Source organism: Chaetomium globosum, genomic scaffold (genome assembly GCF_000143365.1).
Source record: "Chaetomium globosum CBS 148.51 scaffold_7 genomic scaffold, whole genome shotgun sequence".
NCBI classification, from domain to species: Eukaryota; Fungi; Ascomycota; class Sordariomycetes; order Sordariales; family Chaetomiaceae; genus Chaetomium; species Chaetomium globosum.
Window position 1 is genome coordinate 2,894,630 of NT_165982.1, and position 18,593 is coordinate 2,913,222.

Genomic DNA, 18,593 nt, shown 5'->3' on the forward strand with positions numbered 1-18,593 from the left:
ACCACGGAATATCGGGATTCACCGGGCCATTTCATTCACACTGAGCCCTACTACCCCTCTCGTCCCGTCACTTTGTTGTGCTTCCTAATAATTCTCGTGGCCACATGAGTGTTTAGGCACCCGCGCCTAGTCACCGGAAGCCTGGGAGACCAATGGCAACCCGAGGAGAGAAGGAACAGATCATGGATGTGGCCTGTTAGGCTGTTTTGTATCTATTATACCCCTCTCTTTCTTTCCCTCAGGGGCTAAGAACAAGGAAATGGGGAAAGAGAATAGCTACCAGAACTTGGACGTGATCACGACTGCCTAGTCACCAACAGCAACGATGCCACACCTGAACAAACCATCTCACCCCTACACCCAGGCACGTACCAAACTTGGTGTGACAAGAGGCTTTCGGTGACAACCTGACCCCAAGGGATAGGATGGATACGGGTTGTAGAGGTGACCGAAGATAGGATTGTACAGAAAGAATTCGCATGCCCCGCGCGCATTAGTTTTGGTTCCACGCTGGGGGCGTCCTCTATTCCCTTCTACATAACTCAGGAATCGGTTAGTGTTAAGCAAACGCTTCGGGTTCGCTCTTTGAAGATTGGATGAGCAGCATCAGAGAAGGAGGAATGGGGCGGTATACAGCAGAAATGAGGCAAATGGGAAAATGAGAATTCTCGTCGGTTTCGTATTATCGGTTTGGAGCAGACCACCTACAACAACAGTGATGTCGTGTTTTCAACTCGGACACGGGTAACTAGTCCAATTCGGCTGAGGTAACCAACACACACCAAGGCCAGGCCAAAAGCAGGTGACAGTTTTGGTAACGGCATGACCAATGATGCATGCTGTGGCTTCAAATCCCATGGCGGCGGATGCCGTGGCACGTCGAACACCAAACCATCACCAAAAGCAAGCAAGATGAACGGGACCAGAGATTAGAGCAAATTGTATTTCTTCTAGACCGTGGGGTAGACCTGACTTGGTGTGTCGGGCAAATCGCGCGCACACTCGCTTGAGCTGAGGAGGGCAGATCATAATAATAAACATGATAAAAGAGGTAAGAAAAAGACTATACAAAAGAATCAGAGAGTATATCGCTATGCACAACCCAAGTTTCCTAAGCCCGAAAAGCACGACGACGCCACCCGTGACCGACTCCCACAACAACAGGCACACAACAGGCAACCTCTCCAAAAACCAAGAACCGATCCCTACCGCGCTCCAACACCACTCGTCATTCGAAACCAGCTCATGCATGGCCCGACATCATGTGGAGGCGGAAGTGTTCCTGGTAGCGGAGGTGTTGCTGCTCGGCCAAGTGCGGGTTGGCGTCCTTCTCGGCCTGGAGGCGGGCCTGCATCTCGGCCTCCTGCTGGGCCTGCTGGCGGGCGTGGGCCTGGACGTGGGGCTCGCCGGCCGAGTGCAGGTCGTCGAGCTTCTCCGGGTTGGAGCTGAGGTCGCTGAGCAGGTCGCGGAAGTGGTCCGACGAGAGCAGCATCTTGGTGAGGTTGGTCAGCCGCGCGTTCTCCTCGATCAGCGCCTTGTTCTGCGCTCGCAGAAGACCCGAGTCGTTGTGCCGGTCCGTGAGCTCGCCCTCGAGCCAGCCAATGTACTCTGCGATGGTGTTAGCTATGGGGGCGGGATACGACGAGTGGTGATGGGGGAGAAATGCTTACCCTTTCTCCTGCCGCGGAACGCGCGAGCGGAAACCTTGTTCCTAAGCTGACGGCGCTCTTGGCTGCTGAGCTTCTTGCCTTCCTCGCTGGCGAGGAACTTCTCATCCTCATCCATCTCTGCCTCGGACTTTTGCTTCTTGGGGAAGTTTGCCGTCGGCACACTCTTGATTGGAGTGTACTGCACAGGCTCCGAGCGCATCGAGCTCAGAATGTTCTGAACGTTTTGCTCGGCGATGGAGCTGCTCGTTTGAGGTGACCTGGCCTTCTGCGCCTGCTTGGCCTGGACACGTTGTCTTTGCAGCTGTTGCTGTTGCTGTTGTTGCCTCTGCATCTCTTGCTGTTTCTGTTGCTGCTGTGCCCTGGCAATCGCCGCTTGTTGCTGGTGCATGCCTGGCCACACTCTGCCGGGGGTGCTCGACAACGCGGGTGTCGTCGGCAAGGGGGAAGTCAGCCCATCAGGTTCGTGGCCACCGATGGCGCTGGGGTTGATGGTCGAGCCGAGGTAGAGTCCCGCATCGGAGGACTCGAAGCCAAGATCCATCCCCGAGGTGTCCAAGCCAGTGGGCAGGGGTGCGTTGAAGTCGAAGACGTCGTCCGACTCCCCAATCCCGGCGAGCATGTCGTGTTGTTGTTGAAGGTCGAGATACTCTTGGAAATACCCTTGCGGCTCGTTCATCGACAACGTCGTTGTCAGTGCGCCCGGGACGAGACCTGTTTGCTGCTTGTAGAGGTTGTACTGATGGCTGGGTGCTGCGAACCCTTGGTTGGTGGGGAACAACGACGAGCCTTCCGGAGTTTCTGACTTGAGCGAGATCGACGTCGATGGTGAGAGCGAGGATGGGTGGAAGCTCAACGCGTTGCTGGTAGTGTCGGTGGTGGTGTTGTCGTATTGCGAAAAGTCCATAAATTCCAGAGGGTCGAGGTCGAACCCGTTGCCTTGTTGGGACCCAGCCATTGTGTTGCCCGCGGCCGGAACTGGGGTGACTAATCGGGCGCTAACAAAGGACTGGCCAAAACTCAATCGCTATCGCTCGATTTTGATGCCGTCGAATATTTCGAGGATATATCGTTGGTGTCGTTATGTTGGAGATGGTTATTTGACGGGCCTAGTGAGTTGCAAAACATGTAAAAAGAAGAGGGGGCGGGAGGAAAGGCAAGGTGCGCCAGTTTTGAATGAGCAACGCAAGAAACCGGGCGGTGGTTGCAGCAGGCAATCCCGGTCGCAGGGATATCTGTCGCTTTGGGAAAGGGGACGCGTAAGCCAATGCGAGAGGAACCGGCCAGCCAATCTGGTTGACAGTCCCCATAAAACCCTCGGCCATCGGACAAATCAGGACACGGCTCGGCAAAATAGCCTGTTCAACGGCCACACGGCGCAATGGGTTGGAGCAAGCTCCGACCGAGCCTTCGGGTACTTGGTCCCTCGCTGTAAAATGGCGGTGCATCCCAAGTACCCAAATCCCCGTATCAGAGTGATGGCTTCGGCCGAGCCACCGTCCTTCATTCACCTTGATCGCTGCGGCCCAAAGGCGGAGGGAAAACAGCCCGGCGCTTTTGACAAAAACTGCTGCCTGGCTGCGGAGATATCGCAAAGCGCGCCTTGCACGACTCGACGATGCGGTCTCAGAGTCAGTCCCGCTGAATGTGTTGAGACGGAGAACTGCACAACTGGGCAGAACTGCGATGCGGAGTGCCAGGCGAGTGCGAGTTGAGCTGCAGAGGGCCCCCGGAAGTCACGGACAGTCTTGCGCGGCCATGGAAATGGGAAGACCCTGTTGGCTCCTTCGCGGCTTTGCACTGCCTCACTCGGCGTTTACGGTCTAGGATGATACAAAAAGGGGATGAAACCTGGAGCGGGCGCTTCGATAACTCCGCATCAGAACGCATCAGAACGGGGACAAAACAGTTGCGAAATTTACCTTCGTCTTGTCGACCAAGCGGACGGTGCTCATCTTGCGATTTGGAGGGTATGGAATGACACTGTTCTACATTTGCTGTTTGACCCGCGTATCGGCCAGGGCGGGCCCCCACATGCCGTGAGGGACGCCGGAAACCATTCAAAGGAGTGGAACCTCGATCTCGAATGATGTGTTGGTCGAATGCCGTGTTTTCACCACGCCTGGTTACTGCAGTTGGCAGCCAGTGGTAGCAACTCATGTCATCCACAGAAAAGAAGCCCTGAGCCGGCGGATTGTGGTGCAAGGGAGTGTGCGAGAATGGGGGCGTGCCAGCGAGCCGGTGAGTCGGCATTTGCCGCCTCCGATGGGTCCTTTGTCGAGTCCGTGGAAGCTCCGCCTTCAATCCGCTCACAGCGATCCCCTCTTTGGTTCCAGCTTTCGCAGAAAGGCTGCTGATCAACCTGCGCTGGATCCATTCTGTATCACCAAAATACAAAAGTTGTTTCATCAACGGCGCCGCTCCTCCACCCGTCCAGGCGCTCGGTCGCCGGGGAAAACCTTGATTCGAAAACTTGGGACGGCAACGCTGACAAGAGTGGACGTCCATTTCTCGCCAGCTTATCCCCTTTTCTGGTTATGGGGCTTGTAAAGCTTGAGGTTCGCAGCTGCACGGTAGATAGATGGGCTGGGATTCAACAAACCAACCCAGCCTTGCCAGCCAACCCCTTGCCGACATCCCAACCCCCAAAAAGTATGTCTTCGTGTAAACATTCCGGTCAAATAGCCGTCCCCGATTTGTGTGTTGTGTTGCGCCCCCGCCAACCCTATTGTTTCACGACTTTTCCGCCAGTGTGTTGTGGTTCATGCAATCAGGCTGCTTCGCGAGGTGTCCGGAGGCCTATGCTTTGAGCCTCCGTTCTTTCCATCTCCCCGAAGCAAGGCCTAGAGCACCTTTGCTTCTCCGCCCGCCCACTTCCCTTGCCTCAGTCAGATGGAGCTCTCGAGCTGTTTGGTTTCGGGTTCTGCTAGCTCTGTCCCTGTTGGTTAGAGAGGGTGCGAGACAAATTGTGGCGGTGTCGAGGTATTGTGGCGCTCATCTGGAGACTTTTGGCCCCAGTGTGGCTCTCTGTTATTTTTGGTTGACCAAATTGTGGCTGTGTCCCACTCGGCTCGGCTCCACAGATCTGCAGGGGCGACGGAATCATCCGGATTACGAAGTAACGACCGGGTTAGGGTTGGGATGCAAAAGAAAAAAGCATTCAGACCAAGCCACCAAGAATGCCACTCTGGCACCGAGATCTACAGAAACCCATGGCGCAGACGTTTTGCACTGCCGAAAAAACACGTAGACAGCACATAATCAAGGCGTTCACTGTCGTGCGTAGATAAGCCAGTATGGAATCACGAAATTGAATAATTCTGGAAAGAAGGAAAGTAATTAAGAAAAGAGAAAAAAGAAAATAGAGCAAAAGAAAAAGAAAGGATGTAAGTAAAGGAGAAAAGTGTGACGAACCTACTCCAGGACCCCGTCCTGTTAGGGTTCAGCTTCGGTCGAAGGTAATCTTGCAAGGGTGCTTAGGTTCGGTGCAGCCAAAGGGCACAACAAAGACTTGTCTCAACAGTAGGCTTTCGAACTTGTAGCGAACTGTAGTTGTGATTGCTAACTAGAGAACTCCCAGAGCTCTCCAGAACGAGTGACTATATAATTACCTAGTTAATAGATTTTGGGCATTTGAATGTTTCTTTCCTCCTCTCGTCGCAGCCCCACCTTCTCTTTTCGGACTTCACTCTTTGCGATCGCTCAACTTCATTCTTCTCAACTCCATTTTCTTCGCCCAACACCTGTCGACAAGACCATCGTTTTCGCGCGCGCTTCGTTTTGCGCGTCATCAGTAAGGGATCAAAATAACTACAGTTTGTTACTGGTAGCAGTAGCTAACGGTTGAATGTGCAGCATTGTCGGTCTCCAATCTCTCGATTTTTTTTTTCTTTTTGTCGGTCGGGCAGCCTGCTTCTGGCGGCTGCCGCTCTTTTGGCTTCGGCCATAACGTAAGTGGTCAGCCTTCCAAGAACAAAGTTTCTCACTTACTAACATTTGGTTTTAGTCTCGTTCTTCTCCCCGGCGGTCAGTCCGCCTCTGGCGGCTGTCCATTTTTTTTTCGGCTTCGGCCATAAAGTAAGCAGTCAACCTCCCGAGGACCGAGTCTCTCACCTACTGACGCTTCGGCTAGTCCCGTGGTCAGTCCGCCCCTGGTGGCTGTCCCTTTTTTTCGGCTTCGGCCACAACGTAAGTGGTATTTATCTTGGTTCTCTTTTGCTCTGTTTCTTTTAATTCTTTCTTTTGTCTTGATTTCCTTCCTTTTCTTCCCTTGACTTACATTCCTTTTTTGTGTTTTTTTTTTCTAGCCTCCCAAGGGCCAAGGCTCTCGCCTACTAACAGGTCTAAAGTACCAATATGTCATTTGCCGGCGCTACCACCAGGGCTCCTGCCTCTACTCGCCGTCTTCGGGATTGAGCCTTTGTTTTCAACACAAAGAGTGGATTGGCCTTTGCTGAGGACAACAACTCCGGCGGAGAAGTCGCTGTCATCGGCGGCATGAAGATCGGATACCCGGACAACCACCAGACCCGCTATTACGTTCCACGATTGCGCCTTGAACGGTCCTCATATTGACCTGAGGATCAATTTCCCGGTCCCCTAGAACCTCAATTACGTCAGCTTCAGCGACTCTCAGGGTAACCCCCTGAAAGAACGTTCCATCACCGTCCAGCTGAAAGCTGGAACATTCATGAGCTCTGGAAGGGACTTGTCGCCGGAGGAGCTTGCCAGACTGCCCCCCCGTACCGCCGAAAAGAATGATACCTTGTCGATCTTGCGGTTCACGTTGAAGGCTAACGAGAAAGCATATGTCGAGAACTACGGCATGCCTACGGTCTGCGCGAGCCCTGTGGACCAGGCTATCTTTCACGAGGACGCGAAGATTGACGACGTGGTGACCCTTCGGGAGTTTTGCCCCCAGAGAACATTTGAGGTCGTTATCCCGAAGTTCTCTGCCAAGCTCCCCCATATAAACAACCAGTTGAGGACGGTTTTCCCGCCGCAGTTCGAAACGGCGTATCCGTATACCAACGAATGAGTAATACGAATCCTCCTGGTTCTTTAGCAGTCATCTTCGATCTTCACCAATCATCTTCGCCCCTCACCAGTTATCTTGGCTGTTCACTAGTTGTCTTGGTTTTTTACCAGTCGTCCCTGCTAACAAGCTCACAGAGAATGGGATCCTGCTCGGTACGAGGTCGAGCTCAAGGAATTCGCTAGGGACACATCGTACCAAGCGAATTACAAGTTCCATCGTCACCAAGACTGTGCGGTGGCTATTGCCCAGGGTGTTGTGCAGGACGTCTACCAGTTCATGAAGGACGTTATGGCAATTCGCAAGGAAAGGATCGAGTGTGCGTTTCTAAACGTCGCGCTGGACAATACCAAGGAGTTCCGTGTGCTCGCCTGGCACCATCTCGACGTAAGTGACATCATCGAGTGGCTCAAAGCTTGTTAGCTAACATCAAGGTAGAACGAAAGATTCGGGAACACGCTGGCCCGCCTCTTGAAGGGAGATGCCAAGTTTGGCCTAGCTTTTGCGCCGCCGCCCGTAGAAAAGGCCATGGACACTGATTACTGGAGAGCCTGGCAAATTTCCGCGGACCCTTGGAAGTCGACTGGGTGTGATTTTGTTATGGAGATCCGCCGCCCGCTTGGCCGCGACGACCCCGGACATAGGGTTGCTAGGCGCAACATTGTCGCCTTCGACACGTACAGCGAGGTCAACAAGTCGTAGGGCAACTTTTATCTCAAGTTCGACGATGGTGAGGACGTTGCGAAAGCCCGCGTTAATGCCGTCAAGCCTCTTTGGGAAGTGCACGCCCCGGCGACCGACGTCAAGGTAGTGCCTACGAGCAGCAAATCCTGAACCTCATCAAGAACGATTTGCTTGCCGGGTCAGGATTCAACACATTGTTGCATCCTCGTGGCGATGGCGTTGACGTCGACGCTATAACAATGCAGCGAGGGGAGTGTAGCGGCGACGACGGAAAGGATTTTGGCGGAAACTCGCTGAAAAAGGTCAACATACTCGCCACCAACACCAAGGACGGGGTCTTGGAAGTTGTCAAGGACGGCATCGGCGAGGCCACGTTTAAGCGCTTCTGCGAGTACCTGAAGGTCAATCGCCTCGGGGTCATCCCGCTCATTGGGTTTGCCGGCTCCGGAAAAACCGAGATGAGCAGCCACGTCGCCTTGTTGCTGATGCGGGCTTTTGGGTCGCTTTACTGCGCGGCACCCACCCCATGTCGCGACGAGCAACTTGGCCGAGCGTCTCTTCGACCTCGGCGTCAAGATCTGCAAGAAGCTCGGCTCGAACTGGCGTGCCCCCCTCGTTGTCCGCGACTACAGGATGAATAAGGAGCTCGACGCCTTCGCCAAGATCGCTCTCCGATTCGACTCAAGTGAAGTGACGGACCCGTTCGTCATCACCCGATGGAATCTCAGTTTGTCGGTTTGCGAGTGGCTGCTCAAGGTGGTCGGGGCGTCGGGGTACGAGTTGGTCGAAATAGACCCGCAGCAACTGCACGACCTCCGCAAGGCGTTCCTAGGGGAGGCCCATTACGACACCCTGCGTTTTATGGCTGGAGGGCAAACTTGATTCAGGTTTCCGGGGACAGCGAGAAGGCACCCCAGACGCGAGGTCGCCGTGCGACATCGCAGAAGAGCTCATGGTACAAATTATCGAGAGGGTCAATGCCGTCTGCTCTACTCCCTACCTTGCCAGCCAGCACCCCTACAGGCTGTATAACAGGGACCTGGCTAAAGGAGTAATCCTCGACGAGGCCGGAGCCATGCATGAGGCCGACGCGCTTTTGGTGTGGGGCCCCGGATGCCGCCCCTGTGTGCTGGCCGGCGACGAGCGGCAGCTGACACCAACGGTTATGAGGCACGGTGAGAGTCGCCAGGGCCGGATCGTCAACGTGTACTCGCACCAAAGCAAGGCCTCGGTGCTCGAGAAGCTCCGCCGCTCCGGCTGGCAGCGCTTCATTCTGACGACGCAGTACCGCATCGTCAGGGGCTCGTTCGATCTCGCGCAGTCCATTATTTACCCGGACATCAAGAATCTCTTCGAGTACGGCGAGACCACAGCCCTCGAGCATCATCCCATAACCACAAAGATCGAGACATGGGTGACGACGGAGTACAAGGTCAGCGCCTCGCCCGCCGGTACGATTTTGCCCCTGTTCTTCCACTACCACGACTCGCACTGTGAGGTGGACAAGGACATGGGATCACGGTACAACAAGCCCCAGAACGCGCTCGTTGTTAAACTCGTTCGGGATCTTGTTAATCTCGGTGTGACGACGAGCGATATCGTCGTCATTACGCCGTATCGGGCCAACCTGGACCGGCTCGAGAAGACCCTGAAGGCCGCTGGCTGCGACGTGGCGGTCAGCACCATTGACTCGCGCCAGGGTCGGGAGGGGCTGGTCGTCGTTCTCGCCCTGGTCGTGGACCGCACCACGAATCCGCTCTTCGTGGTGGACCCGCACCGCATCTGCGTCGCCACCACCAGGCACGTCGGCGCCCTCTTTGTCGTTGGCGACATCAACAGTGCCGGGGACGCCAGGGACAGGGCCGAGGGGCGAGTGAGGTCCGACGAAGGTCAGAATTTGCTGCCAAACAAGACTACATAGTTATCGCAAGTTCATGCAGTATTTCAAAGACATTCGTAAGTCACTTTTTTACCCTCCCAGTTGTTCCAGCATCGTCTGGTGCTTCTGTTCTCAAGCTACCTTGTAACTGACATTGCTGGTTGGCAGGCCGAGTCGTCGAGTATTTCGCCCCCGGGGGCTATGCTGGGGCTAGCGGCGCAAGCCGCTAGTAGGCGCAGTGGGTGACGCGGGGTTTTGTTGGGGGCTCGACCGAGCCTTGAATTTGTCGTTTTGTCATGTGTTCTATTAAACCTATCGCATATTGAGTTGTTTGAACTACTCTGCCAAGTACCCAGAGTTCACAATACCTCCCTCCACAGTGTCACCACAAAAAGAGCAAGCAACTCTAGTCAACAAGCCGTGACTGTCTCCGGACTGATGAGTTCATCAGACTGGTGTGAAGCCCAGAGGATTGCAGCTTGGCCGTGGTTTTAGCTAATACCCTCGAGTCCCTCCCGAAGCCCCGGGTAGCCGGTGAACGGGAAGCCGAGCCGGAATGTGGGAGAACAGCGGCACGGGATTGAACTCGGCAAGTGTAAATTAACTGGATGCGGGCAGGTAGTGGTGCATGGTTGCCATTGAGGCTAAAGTTCATGACGGTCCCGGCCGTCTCGGCGTCTAGATCCGGTAGGACCTTTCCGGCGCCGGGTGGACTACCCTAGCCATGACTCGTGGCTTCTGGCGATCGCGGGCACTCGCTACAACAAGCGCCTACAGATAAAGTGGTCGTTTGTGACTTGCGGAGAAAGGATAAAAGGATCTTCGCCGAGGCCGCCCGGTCATCAAGCAGCCGAGACTGTCCATTGGCACGCTTGGTAACACTCTTGGCCGAGGCTTGCTACGGCCAAGACAAACCCAAGGCTCAACTGTCGGCCAAATTAACCCTTGTACAACGCTGAACTAATATCGAGAAGCCGCACTAGGTTCACAAATTGAGAGCCCGCGTCGTCAGCATGCACCGCGGAGCCAACCAGGTGGCCGGGAAACGTAATGACTGCAGGGTCAGAGCGCAACTGCTGTTCCATTGCATTTCTTAGGATGGAAAGTAGTTGAGGGGGAGTAAATGGGGTGTCGAGAAAAGTTATATGTTGTTAACATCACCTAGAAACCGGGGGCATGCAAGGCGAGGAGGATCCTTCTTCGTATCTGTGTCACCCCTAGCCACAACAACCCGAAAACTCAGACTCGAGGAACAGCTTTGCACGGGCACCATGGCTCATATTTCGAAGCTAGTTACCTGCTTGTTATTGGTGTGTTCGGCAACTGCAGCCTGTACTAATCCGGGCAAACGTCGAGCGTGGTGAGTACCGTCATATCCAGAACTTGTGACTTGATCACCACTCAGCAAGTTGTCTGACTGACTCGCGTGGGTAGGCACACTCTAAGCAACGATGAGAAACTAGAATATATCAATGCTGAACTCTGTCTCATGGAGACTCCAGCGAGGCTTGATCTGCCGGCAGCTAAGACGAGGTTCGATGAGCTGCAGGCCATCCACCAGCTTCAGGCCTATGCCACTCATTTTGTGGTACGTGGCGAAGTCATCAAGCGCTCGCCCACCCAGAACTTCTTCAACTGACACACACGCCCTAGGGCGCATTCCTCCCATTCCACCGCATGATGATGCACGCGCACGAGAGCGCCCTGCGGAACGAGTGCAACTACACAGGCTACCAACCGTACGGCCGCTGTCTACCTATGTTCCCCAAGTCCCCGTTCAACAAACCAGCATCAAAGCCAACCCACACTAACCAAACCCCCCTCCCCAGTTACTGGTACGAGCAGCAAGACGCGGGCAAGTTCAGCGCATCGGTGCTCTTCGACGAGACGCACGGGTTCGGCGGCAACGGCGTCGGGCGCGACGGCTGTATCGCCACGGGGCCCTTTGCCAACTACACCAACTCGCTCGGCCCAGGCTACGACAACACGCAGCACTGCATCAACCGCGCCGTCAACGACCGCATGAGCTCGGGCTCCGCGCAGGCCAACGTCGACGCCTGCCTGGCCTTGGACACCTTTGACGAGGCCTGGCCGTGCATCGAGGGCCGGCCGCACTCGGGCGGCCATGGTGGGGTGGGCGGGCAGGTGAGTTGGTTCTTGTTTATGTTTTATGTTGCGCTCGGTGGCACGAGTAGAGGTAACCTGTAGTTGTGTGGTCTGTGGGCGTGCTGACGCGGTGGGAAGATGCTCAATGGCGTGTCGAGCCCCGGCGACCCGCTGTTCTACCTGCACCACACCTGGCTCGACAAGGTCTTCTGGGACTGGCAGGCGCTGGACCGGGCGACCCGCACAACCACCATCAGCGGGACCAACATCGGCCCGGACTACTCGCCGGGCTTCCCGCCGCGGCCGTCGAATATCCCGTAAGATCGTTTTTTACTCTGCTGGTGGGTTGAGGAAGATACTGATGAGGTTGGTCTGCAGATTGCCCACGGGGGCGGATGGTGATCCCGGCACGACGACGACGCTTGGCCATGTCCTCAACATGTACGGCAACAGTCCCAACAAGACGGTGGGAGATGTCTTGGACATCCAGGGAGACTATCTGTGCTATGAGTATGTCGAGCCGTAAGCGGGAGCAAGTCGTAGACCTCGACTGCGACAGCATTCAGGGGGGGGGGGCTGTAGGGGGTCGGGCCCGGTGGGAAAACGACAAATTACCGATCTGGAGTCGGCATTTCTCTTCATCAGTACGTTTGTTTGGCGACGAAGTATTTGTGATCGAGTGATAAAAAACATGGTAAAACAAGAAATCAGATCAGCTATACCGTAGAGTGTCATCAAATAATCCTGGATTGCCGTTTCAAGTATCGTCATTCGTGATCGCGCTGTATCCTGGCCCGGTGTCTTTCGTCGGCAACCCCTTACTTGGCCTGTTAATAGTCTATCATTAGGCAACCAACCAGCCGTTGTTGGCTTCATACATTAGCTCCCTTACCCTGGGCCTTAGAGGGAACTCCCTGTCTCCCTCTGTTTTCACACTCCTTTCCTATCTCCTTCTCCCTCTGACCGAGGAAACGCTACATCAATGGCGTATTCCTGCAGGGATAGGATTCGGTCTTGGATATTGGGACGCAGGTTTGCATCGGTCTCGGCGGCCAGAGCCCGGATTTCGGCCGTTGCGTTGTCACACCAGGTCATGAACTCCTCATTCTCGACCTTGCACTCCACGCCTGTACCGAATGAGAAAGTCTCCAGCTTAGACAAAGCAGGTTTGATGTATTTATTAGACACCTCGACGAAGGTTGCGGTTATGTCTCGAATCGCAGAGGCGTGACTTTGGAGGTGAAATGCCTTGGTAATGACTCTCTGGCATAACGTTGGTCAGCTCGTATCCTTCGCATCCCGTAACCCCCGGCGTCAACGAACCTTCTTGGCCGCTTGACTCATGGCCATCAGCTCCAGCTCATCATTATTCTTGAGCTTTGCTCCCTGCTTGACTGTTTGCTGGACATCCTTGGCATCCTCCTCGACCCTAGTGAACAGCTCGACAAGAACGCTGAAGCTTTGAGCCAGCTGACTGGCGCGGGCGTTAAGGTCGACGAGGGGTTTCTGAAAGTTGTAGAGGGTATCGCCGATGGGTTTCTGGTGCTGGCACATGTTAGACAATTGCTAACACATCCTTGACGAGGTGGCTCGAGGTCTTACCAGCTCCGCTTGTGGGGCAATGACCTTTTGATCACATAGAGACTCAACATCACTCATGGCCAGTTCTTGAGCATGTTCTGTTTTGGTAGCATCGGCTTGGTTTTCCCATGCGCCATTAGTCCCAAGCAATCCGCAGCAACCGGGACGCGAGACTCATACCTACCTATGGCTTCCCTGGCCATATCCTTCAAAAAGCTATTTTTCTCGCACCAGGACTCCAAGTGCTGACTCAATCTTCTGATTCTCTTAAGACAATCCTCGGCAAACTCCCAGACTTCATCGATCTCGGGGACGAGATTGGCCACGACGTCATGATCGTCTTGGAGCATTTCGATGCTTATATTGCCGCCATGCACGAGACATCTGTCAGCAGCTTTGAAGACCCAGGTCGTGGTACCTTGAAATTCCTTCAAAACAGAACGGCCCGAGTGGATGGAGGACTCAAGCTCCGTGTGAAAGGAGTTGTGCGGCAGCTTCCCGATGACCTCTCCATCCTCTCCCCTAATACCGGGCGAGGCAATCTTGAGTCCAGCTGCCGCCTCATCCCGGGATATCTTGAGTAAGACTCCCATGATGCGGACAATAGCTGGGGCAGCTTCAATTAAGGATGCCCAGTTGGCTCCCGGAAATGTCTTGAGCAGCAGGCTGGAGTTCTCGAGCTCGAGTTTGGCCACACGTTGAACGTCTAGGGAGTATACATGACGAGGGCCGAGTCGGGCGCCGCTAGGGCTGTCACTCGCCTCTCGATCACCGCTTTGGTTGTCTGGCTGCTCGCCAGAAACGCCGAGATTGCCGTTGCCCATATTGTCGCCAAGGTCACTGTAAAATGTTTCCAAACTAATTGCCCGGCTATTGCTTTCGCTCTCACCACCCAACTTTCGATTACCCGGATCCGCGAGGATATGATGAGGCAAATCTAATCCCGGCAGGTGTCGAGCCAAGTGGCCTTTCTCAGCTTGTTGACGTGTCCCTTCTCTGAGGCTCGCTGGCTCACTCCCAGTCGCTGGCCTGCTGTTCCTTTGACCACGCCAAGGAGGTGTCAACGCTTTCTTACCTCGGCTCTGCGGGCAAGAGAGAAACCAGAATGAGGTCAGCGACGTTGGAAGAAGCCCGGGCTGAGATTTACAATTGAGGTTCGACGACTTGGGACCAAAATGCAATTGGAACATGTTGCGGGAAGGCGCTGGGAGGTTGCATTGCGGCGGGTCGCGGTTGCCCTCCCGTCCCTGTCCACAACGGCCACCCCCTGGACCGCCAAGACAATCAGAGGGGTCAATCCCCCCGGCAACGGTTTGTTTACTCGACCAACAATTGGCCAACGGCGGCTTAGGCACCGTCACAGCCCATCATGCGCCCGTCACCGCCTGTCCGGAAGCCCTGTCACCGCCCCCAGGCCAGTCGGGTGTCCCTCCCGTCCAAACAAGCCGCCTCGCATCACCGTTTCGGACAGTTGCCAGCGCATCACTGCTTTAGCCTCTCCACCGGTCCAGGGCATTCCAAGTTCCCATTGGCAATCGCATTGGCTTTTGCACTGGTTGCCGCCGTTGCCCCGAGATATCAAGGGACGCGCATGCAGCGTGTAGAAATTATTAAATTCCTTTAATTGCATTGTCCCACTCGCAGCTGTCTTGTCTTTTTGTTTCCGCGATGCCACGGAAGACACCAGAGTTGGATCTGGACTTCAACATTTTTGTCGACCCTTCTTGTCTGAGCGCACCAATGGACGACGAAACCTTCGCCACCATGCCGCCCTCGCCCGAGGAGGTGCAGGCCTCGGCCGTCGTTCCTGACACTCCAGACGAATTGGGTGCCGCAGCTATGGGAGAGGATGCGGAGCAGACAGCCGAACAGGGGCCGGAATCAGAGGGAGAAGTCACACCTCACGACGAAGCATCAACCGAAGAACAGCCGGAGCCCGAGATTACAGAGCAAGAAGACGTGCAGACAGCTGAGCCGCCTGTCGACGAGCCATCAGCCCCCGAGGATGAGGAGACAGAACGGGCGACAGCCACGGAGGAATCCTCAGCGACCGCCGAGACCGAGACAGACGAGCCCGCACCCGAGCCGGAGCAATTCGACGAGCCCGAGACAGCGACATTCGAGACCGAACCAGTCGAGGAACCGGTCTCAGAAGAGTCTGTCCCAGAACCGGAAACACAGGTTATGGACACAGAGCCGGCAGAAGAAACTGTGGCCGGCGAGTTTATCCCCGAGCCAGTAGAGGAGGAGGAAACAGAACACCAAGTGGAGCAGGCGCCGCCACAAGAGGAGGTACCAGAACCGCGAGACGAAGACGAGACCGCCGCTTCGGCCGAGGCAACCGACGAATTAGAAGAAACCAACGACACTTCGGCTTATGATATCGAGGCTCCTTCGGAGATTCCGCAGGAGAACGACCAAAACCTCCCCGTTGAGGATGTCGACACCTCCATCATAGAATCGGACATGGACGAAGAGGAACGCGGTCGCCAGTCAGACCTCGGCGACAGGAAAACTTCACTCCGCACCGAAGCCCTCATCCAGGCCGCCGCCCGCGCCGTGGTCGCCAAAATCGAGAAGCGCAAGAGCGGCGACATACCGCAGGAGGAAGATGAAGTCGACAACTCACTCGTCAGCACCGACTCACGCGACACCTACGTGTTAGGAGACGATGCACGGAGCACGACAAACGCCGACTCACCCAGCCGGCGGCAATCCTCCGAGTCTCATGCCCGCCACATGGCGTCCCGCTCCATCTCGAGCGATGACGCCGGCGACAGCAGCTCGCATAACGAGCGTGACGATGACGTCTTTAGCGACCGCAGCGCGCGGAGCTCCCTTTATTCGCTTGATCAGCACGACAGCACGGATATCCCGAGCATAAAGACCCCGCAAGCCAAAGAAAGTGTTTCACGGCGCGATTCCTACGCATCCAGCCAGTTGCACGAACACTCCTCCGCGCGCACCGCATCCAACTTCTCCGCCATCTCCGGTCTCTCCCAGTACGACGACCCCAAACTCACCTTCGTTCCCACCCACCGCGAGACACGCATGCCATTCCGCACCCCATCCGAGATCCGCGCCATGCACATGACGTCCCCCACACCATCCGTCTTCAACGGCAGCTCGCCGTCGCGGTCATCAGCACACAAGCACCATCACCACCACCAAAGCCCTCGCAACAGCGGCGGCCCTCCCTCCTCCATCTCCCGCCTCGGCAGCCCCACCGTGTCCGCCCAGTACTCCCCCAAGGGCCGCTCCACCCCGCCGCGCTTCAAGTCCGCGCGCAAGGAGGCGCCCCTCGTCCTGCTGCACGTCACCCTGCTGCCCCTGCGCTGGGTCTGGGGCGACGTGCTCAACACGCTCGACTCGGTCCTGCAGCCGGCCGCCGCCAAGGACGGCCCCGCCATGGCCGCCGCCGCATCCTCGCCCTTGTTCGAGCCGAGCGACCCGCTCAAGACGCTGCGCGACGCCTGGCGCGAGCTGCAGGATCGTGTTGGTGATACTGTCCTCGAGAGGGGTATCCTGCTGCCGCACCCGCAGAACGATTATGAGGTGCTTGAGGAGCGCTTGCTTGAGGCCTTGGAGCTGCCACTGAGGCGCCGCGCGCGGATTCTCGAGTGTGGCCATTATGTGGGCCCGGCGAACGTGCCTGAGGATGGGGACAGTGATGACGAGGGGGCGGACGGGGCGGAGGGGAAGACGCACTGGTGTGGTACGTGCTGTGGGGAGATTAGGTGTGAGGACCTTGGCGTGGGGAGGGTGTTCCGCATCAAGGTGTACGCGAGTAACGGGCTGATGAGGGCCGGTGCGTGGGAAGCCTGCTGGAAGGAGATGGAGCGCGTGGATGTCGAGGTCGAGCCGATTGTGGACCTGGCCGTGCAGAGCGAGCTGGAGAAGCTGGCTGTGCTGCAGATGGAGCTGGACGAGCAGCGGCGCCGGGAGCTGGATCTGGAGCGGATGCCCGAGCCGGAGCCCGAGCGCAAGTCAGACCCAGACGCGCGCGGAGCCAGCCGGCAGCAGGGTGACCTCGCGGGCGAGACGGACATGGACGCCCAGCGGAGCATGATGTCCTCCCCGGCGCCCTCGGCCCTGCAGCTCGCCATGCGCGCCGCCACCCCCCAGCCCTCGGCCTCCAACACACTCGTCCGCGCCGCCACCCCAAGCACCTACGGCGTCGACGCCTCCGAGGAGCGCCGTCTCCGTGACGAGGAACGCATGCGCGAGATCTACGGCGACACACCGCCCCCCCCGCCACAACAACCAGCCGACCAACAAAAACACCAGCATCAACAACAACAACCACAACAACATCATTACCCACCCCCTCCACAACAACAACCCCAACAACAACAACCCCAACAACAACAACAACAACATGCCTTCCCCCCTCCCCTCCCCCTCCTCACCGACGGCTCCTCCTCCTCCTCTCACCACCACCAGCACCACCAAGACCCCTACCGCCGCCCCCCCGTCGTCCTCGACGAGAACGCCGGCTTTGTCGACCTGCTGACCCAGGCCTTCAAGGTCCTGCTGCGGGATCCGAAGAATGTGGCCATTATCCTGCTGTGTGTGTTTTTGGCGGTGGTGGTTAAGCGGCCTGGTGTTGGGGAGGGGGTGGGGGAGGTGCAGGTTGTTCCGCCGCAGGTGGTGCAGGTGCAGGTGCCTGTGGCTGGGGCTGGGATGGGGGAGGGGTATGGGAGGTTTGAGGGGGGGAAGGGGGAGGCGGTTGAGGTAGTTGCGGCGGTTGAGGCTATTGGTGGTGGTGGCGCTGGGGAGAGGGAGAGGGAGGTGGAGGCGGGGTTGGCCAGCTCGCGGATGCCGGAGGTTGCGGGGTTGGAGGGGGTTGCAGCGGCTGGGGCTGCGGCTGAGCCGGAGAAGGATGTTGTGGAGACCGTGGAGGAGGTCCAGCAGCAGCAGCCGGCTGTTGTGGAGGAGGTTCCGGTTGTGGTGGAAGAGGAGGTTAAGGAGCAGGTGGTGCTGAAGAGTTCGGAAGCGGATGCCCAGAAGGTCGCGGAACACGAGGTCCAGCACATTCCTCGCTTCGAGCTCCCGGCCGATATGTGCCCGCCACGCGGACCAGAGTACCCTATCACCATGGCGGACGAGACCCCGGCGGAGGAACAGATCATTCCGGAAGCCGCCACCGACGCGGCCGCAACCGAGCAAGAACAGCCCGCGGGCGCGTGCGGTCCCAACAGCTCCGACTCGGACACCGAGGAAGAGGAGGAGTCCGTTGCAGCGGCAGCGCCGACGTCGACGTTCCTACCCGGGCCGCTGGTGACGGAGCGCACGACGGTGCGCGTGTTCGAGACGGTGACGCAGACGGTGCGCGTCAGCGTCGTCACGCAAACCGAGACCGTCTCCACCGTCGTCACCGCCGTCCCGCAGACGGTCGAGGAGACCGTCTACGAGACCGAGACCGTCCGCATCACGGTCTCGGTGCCGGTCGATGAGCAACAGCAACAACAGCAGCAGCAGAAGAAGGTCAAGGCGAAGCCGGCTAAGGGGTGTCAGGAGAAGGGTGGTGGTTGGTTTTAAAGGGAGCCCCAAGGTTGTCCGTTTGTGGATTGAGATATGCGATGATATGATTGTATGGTTGGGGATGGATGATTTGAGTCTATGATGGGATTGGATAGGG

At 56.8% G+C, this 18,593-nt stretch overlaps 7 protein-coding genes across 7 annotated transcripts; 5 read left to right on the forward strand and 2 right to left on the reverse strand.

Moving 5' to 3' along the window:
• Positions 1-1,243: 1,243 nt before the first annotated feature.
• On the reverse strand, positions 1,244-2,625 carry CHGG_10488 (uncharacterized protein; the record flags this gene model as incomplete). Its single annotated transcript, XM_001228414.1, has 2 exons — positions 1,244-1,608; positions 1,671-2,625. 2 exons carry the CDS (start codon positions 2,623-2,625, stop codon positions 1,244-1,246), a joined length of 1,320 nt encoding a protein of 439 aa, XP_001228415.1.
• Positions 2,626-3,103: 478 nt separating this feature from the next.
• On the forward strand, positions 3,104-3,382 carry CHGG_10489 (uncharacterized protein; the record flags this gene model as incomplete). Its single annotated transcript, XM_001228415.1, has 1 exon — positions 3,104-3,382. One exon carries the CDS (start codon positions 3,104-3,106, stop codon positions 3,380-3,382), a length of 279 nt encoding a protein of 92 aa, XP_001228416.1.
• A 2,975-nt stretch (positions 3,383-6,357) lies between these two features.
• Positions 6,358-8,027, forward strand: CHGG_10490 (uncharacterized protein; the record flags this gene model as incomplete). Its single annotated transcript, XM_001228416.1, has 4 exons — positions 6,358-6,689; positions 6,840-7,089; positions 7,141-7,400; positions 7,484-8,027. The coding sequence occupies 4 exons, from the start codon at positions 6,358-6,360 to the stop codon at positions 8,025-8,027; spliced, it is 1,386 nt and encodes a 461-aa protein (XP_001228417.1).
• Positions 8,028-8,461: 434 nt separating this feature from the next.
• On the forward strand, positions 8,462-9,511 carry CHGG_10491 (uncharacterized protein; the record flags this gene model as incomplete). Its single annotated transcript, XM_001228417.1, has 2 exons — positions 8,462-9,259; positions 9,368-9,511. The coding sequence occupies 2 exons, from the start codon at positions 8,462-8,464 to the stop codon at positions 9,509-9,511; spliced, it is 942 nt and encodes a 313-aa protein (XP_001228418.1).
• Positions 9,512-10,536: 1,025 nt separating this feature from the next.
• CHGG_10492 (uncharacterized protein) lies at positions 10,537-11,897 on the forward strand (the record flags this gene model as incomplete). The annotated part of the gene is made up of 5 exons (XM_001228418.1): positions 10,537-10,625; positions 10,700-10,853; positions 10,919-11,410; positions 11,510-11,688; positions 11,750-11,897. The coding sequence occupies 5 exons, from the start codon at positions 10,537-10,539 to the stop codon at positions 11,895-11,897; spliced, it is 1,062 nt and encodes a 353-aa protein (XP_001228419.1).
• Positions 11,898-12,301: 404 nt separating this feature from the next.
• CHGG_10493 (uncharacterized protein) lies at positions 12,302-13,776 on the reverse strand (the record flags this gene model as incomplete). Its single annotated transcript, XM_001228419.1, has 4 exons — positions 12,302-12,634; positions 12,695-12,916; positions 12,974-13,050; positions 13,137-13,776. The coding sequence occupies 4 exons, from the start codon at positions 13,774-13,776 to the stop codon at positions 12,302-12,304; spliced, it is 1,272 nt and encodes a 423-aa protein (XP_001228420.1).
• An 844-nt stretch (positions 13,777-14,620) lies between these two features.
• CHGG_10494 (uncharacterized protein) lies at positions 14,621-18,493 on the forward strand (the record flags this gene model as incomplete). The annotated part of the gene is made up of 1 exon (XM_001228420.1): positions 14,621-18,493. One exon carries the CDS (start codon positions 14,621-14,623, stop codon positions 18,491-18,493), a length of 3,873 nt encoding a protein of 1,290 aa, XP_001228421.1.
• Positions 18,494-18,593: the final 100 nt, after the last annotated feature.